The sequence below is a fragment of the Coffea arabica genome, chromosome 3e (assembly GCF_036785885.1).
Source record: "Coffea arabica cultivar ET-39 chromosome 3e, Coffea Arabica ET-39 HiFi, whole genome shotgun sequence".
NCBI classification, from domain to species: domain Eukaryota; kingdom Viridiplantae; phylum Streptophyta; class Magnoliopsida; order Gentianales; family Rubiaceae; genus Coffea; species Coffea arabica.
This window is the reverse complement of record NC_092315.1, coordinates 13,875,935-13,880,709: the sequence shown is the minus strand read 5'-3', so window position 1 is coordinate 13,880,709 and position 4,775 is coordinate 13,875,935. Positions and strand designations below refer to the sequence as shown.

The window sequence follows — 4,775 nt, the reverse complement described above, 5'->3', positions numbered from 1 at the left end:
GTGGGGTTCTCTTATCTTGTGAGGCCCACTCATTGTTGCTATTGAAAAAATATTTGTAGGCGAAATGGAAGATAGTGAAAAAGTATCGACGTCCACCTCGACAGCAGTTCTCATCACCGTCTATTTGGGCAAGAACTGCTGTCACAAATACGAGATTGGCAGTGGAGATTTTCGATGGCACTGGTCACTTTGGCATGTGGCAAGGTGAGGTTCTAGACACTCTCTTCCAACAAGGTCTAGACATTGCTATTGAAGAACAAAAACCAGATGATGTTGAGGAGAAAGATTGGAAAACTATCAATCGATTAGCATGTGGTAAAATTCGATCGTGTCTTTCAAGAGAGCAGAGGTATGCATTTTCAAAGGAAACTTCTGCAAATAAATTATGGATGACACTAGAAGAAAATTTTTTGAAGAAAAGCAGTCAGAACAAGCTCCAAAAGAAAAAAAACTGTTTCGTTTCACCTATGTTCCAGGTACCACAATGACTGATCATATTACCAGTTTTAATCAGCTGATTACTAATCTAATGAACATGGATGAAACATTCAAAGATGAAGATCTGGCTCTAATGTTATTGGGATCACTTCCTGAGGAGTTTGAATTTCTTGAAACTACTCTACTCCACGGGAAGGCTGCTGTATCTCTCAGTGAAGTTTGTGCAACTCTATACAGTTATGAGCTAAGGAAGAAAAACAAGCAAGGAGGCTCAACCAGAGATGCAGAAGCACTGATCATCAGAGGTCGCTCACAGAATAGAAATAAAGGAAAGAAAGGGAGATCCAAGTCAAGACCCAACAAAGATGAATGTGCCTTTTGTTGGGAAAAGGGACACTGGAAGAAAAATTGTCCCAAATTAAAAAATAAGGGCAAGTCTGATAAAGGGAAGGCTATTGTAGAATCAAATGTAACAGAAGGTGATGATGCAAATTCGGATTTCTCACTTGCTTCATCATCAACTGGCTCGTCTGATGTATGGATGCTGGATTCAGCTTGTAGCCATCATATGTGTCCTTATCAAGATTGGTTCTTTGATTTTAAAGAACTCAAAGGCGAAGTCATCTATACAGCCAACAATGTTCCTCTTACCACATATGTGATTGGTTCAATTCGTTTGAAGAATCACGATGGATCAATCATAACTTTGATAGATGTTCGATATGTACCGAGCTGATGAAGAATCTCATTTCTGTGGAAACCTTAGAATCAAAATATTGCGAAGTGAGAGCAAAAGATGGAGTAATGAAGATCATTTCTGGTGCACGCGTTGTATTAAAGGGAATTCGAAAAAGAAATAATCTGTACCACTATTTAGGTGATACAGTTATGGGAACAGTAGCAGTAATTTTGACAGATGATTGAGATTCAGAAGCAACCATGCTGTGGCACATGCGATTGTGACATACAGGTGAAAAATCCTTGAGATTGCTCATAAGTCAAGGATTATTGAAAGGTATAAAAACCTGTAAACTGGATTTCTGTGAGCACTACATCAAAGGGAAGCAGACAAGGGTGAAATTTGGAATAGCAATCCATAATACTGAAGATATCTTGGATTATGTTCACACTGATGTCTGGGGTCCTTCTAAAACAAGCTCTTTAGGAGGGAAGCACTATTATGTATCCTTTGTAGATGATTATTCTCGGAGAGTATGGGTATACACAATGAAAACGAAGGGTGAAGTGCTAGGAGTATTCGTCAAGTGGAAAAAGATGATGGAAACTCATACAGGAAGAAGGATCAAATGTCTCCGTACCGATAATGGTGGAGAATATAGTGATCCATTTAAAAGGATTTGTGAAGATGAAGGCATTGTCAGACACTTCACAGTCAGATCGACTCCACAACAAATTGGGGTGGCAGAACGCATGAATCGAATGTTACTGGAGAAAGTTCGATGTACTGGAGAAAGTTCGATGTATGCTATCCAATGCTGGATTGGGTAGAGAATTTTGGGCTGAAACTGTAACATATGCTCGCTATCTCATCAATCGATTGCCGTCTACTGCTATTGCAGGCAAAACACCACTAGAGAAATGGTCTAATAAGTCTGCCACTGATTATGATTCTTTACATGTGTTTGGTTGTGTTACTTACTATCATGTTAAGGAATCAAAGTTGGATCCAATGATAAAGAAAGTAGTGTTCCTTGGGATCACTTCTGGCACAAAAGGCTATCGTCTTTGGTGTCCAGAGATAAAAAAAATAATCTTTAACAGGGATGTTAAATTTGATGAATCCACGATGTTGAAAAATGTGGATATTGAGCAATCAGATAGCATTCCCAAGCAGGTAGAGTTTGAAAGAGCTATAGTTCCATCAAATGAAGAAAATGTTGATTCTCCCATGGCAGAGGGAGAATCTAATGAAAATGAGGTTTTGATTGAAGAACTTTCACAATAACATGAATCAATTGCAACCAGTAGGCCAAAGAGGACAATCAGAAAACTTGCTCATTTCACTGACATGGTGGCCTATGCATCCCTAACCATAAATGATGATATTTCTACCACTTTCAATGAAGCAGCTCAAAGTTCGGATAAAGAAAAGTAGAAGATTGAAATGGATGAAGAAGTACATTTCCTTCATAAGAATCAAACATGGAGGGTAACTAGTCTTCCGAAGGGAAAGAAGGCAATCGGATGCAAATGTATGTATACAAAGAAAGAAGGATCTCCTGGTCAAAATGATGTTCGTTACAAAATAAGATTGGTAGCTAAAGACTATACTTAGAAGGAGGGAGTTGATTATAATAAGGTATTTTCTCCAGTTGTTAAACATTTCTCCATTCGTATTTTACTGGCTTTGGTATCACAATTGGATTTAGAGCTGGTCGAATTAGATGTAAAAACTGCATTTTTACATGGAGATTTGGAAGAGAAGATCTATATGACTCAGCCAGAAGGATTCAAGTTGCTGGAAAAGAAAAATTAGTGTGCAAACTCGAAAAATTCGTTGTATGGATTGAAACAATCTCCGAGGCAGTGGTACAAACGATTTGACAAGTTCATGATAGGTCAGAACTATATAAGAAGCAAATATGATCATTGTGTGTATTTGCGCAAACTACAAGATGGATCCTTCATATATCTTCTACTTTATGTCGATGATATGTTGATCGCTTCCAAGAGTCTGACAGAAATTGAGAAACTGAAGACTCAATTGAGGAAGGAATCTGAAATGAAGGATCTAGGAGAAGCAAAGAAAATTCTTGGCATGGAGATAAGTAGAGACAGGAAAATGAGGAGATTATGTTGACTCAGAAACAATATCTGAGAAAAATGCTAAAGTGTTTTGGCATGAATGAAAAGTCAAAACCGATTAGTACTCCTCTTACTTCTCATTTCAAGTTATGTGCCTCTATGTCACCAAAGAATGATGCAGAATGGGAAAACATGTCAAAAGTACCGTATGCAAATGCTGTTGGTAGCTTGATGTATGCTATGGTATGTACAAGACCTGACATTTCACACGCAGTTAGAGTTGTGAGTAGGTATATGCATGATCCAGGTAAGGAGCATTGGCAAGCTGTGAAATGGATTCTACGATACATCCAAAGTACTGTGGATATTGGTTTGATATTTGAGCAGGATGACAGTCAGCACGTAGTTGGTTTTTGTAATTCAGATTATGCTAGTGATCTGGATAAATGTAGATCAACTACTGGTTATATATTTATGCTCGTAAAAGCATCAGTCAGTTGGAAGTCTACCTTACAGTCAATGGTTGCTTTATCTATTACAGAAGCAGAGTATATGGCAATCACAGAAGCTGTAAAGGAAGCAATTTGGCTTCAAGGATTGCTTGTGAACTTGGAATTGATAAAAAATATGTCAAGGTGCATTGTGATGGTTAGAGTATTATTCACTTGGCAAAAAACCAAGTTTATCATGCAAGGACGAAGCATATTGATGTTCGATATCATTTTGTGCGAGAAATTTTGGAAGAATGTGGAGTCAAAATACAGAAGATTCGGACTACTGAGAATCCTGCTGATACGTTGACAAAAGTCGTGGTTGGGATCAAGTTCAAACTTTGTTTGGACCTGATCAATATTGTCAAAGTTTGAAAATGAAATATGAAGACACTATCAAATATTGTCCGTGAGGGATTTCGATTTGAAGATGTGAGGACTCGTCAAGGTGGAGATTTGTTGACCAATTTTTACCTCATCCCACATCGGAGGTTTAGGATGGGCTGAAGGCTCTTCCTAACTATAAATAAGGGCCTTGGCTCTTCATTAGAAATCATCCCAAAATTGTTTATTCATCTTCTAAGACAATTTTCTTCTTTCTCCCTCTATTGTAATATTTCACTTTGTAGTCATTCTTAGTGAAATATAATTTGGTAGTGTCCGAGGACGTAGGCATTATTGGCCGAACCTCGTTAAATTCTGGTGTTTTTTATTTTGTTATTATCTGATCCACAACAAGTATATCTACTCCCGTGCAGCCAAGTACCATATCAAAATAGCAAGCAAACATAGCAATATAGGCATGTAATAAACTAAGGAAGACTGAAGCCATACTTACAAGAATATCCTGGCCTATCCAGGAGTATGATGCCTTACGATTTGCAGCCCATAAAATGGCAAAAGCCAAGCAAAATAGCAACACTAGCAGAGAGAGAATGGAGACCTCTCCAAGAAGTGGCAAATTGACAGTTTTCCTTCCACAATTTTTGCATTTGCTGCTCAATTAACAAGAAAATATAAATATTCAGAGTGCAAGAGGATTTATTAAGCACATAAAAACAATTGACAGGTTAGGATGAG

General features: G+C 37.8%; 1 protein-coding gene across 1 annotated transcript; it reads left to right on the top strand.

The window, feature by feature from the left end:
* Positions 1-3,363: 3,363 nt before the first annotated feature.
* Positions 3,364-4,005, top strand: LOC140038397 (secreted RxLR effector protein 161-like). Its single transcript, XM_072083740.1, has one exon. The coding sequence runs from the start codon at positions 3,364-3,366 to the stop codon at positions 4,003-4,005; it is 642 nt and encodes a 213-aa protein (XP_071939841.1).
* Positions 4,006-4,775: the final 770 nt, after the last annotated feature.

Excerpts from the sequence above, each read along its gene's own strand:
- LOC140038397 (XM_072083740.1), top strand. The coding sequence starts at position 3,364 with ATGTCACCAAAGAATGATGCAGAATGGGAAAACATGTCAAAAGTACCG.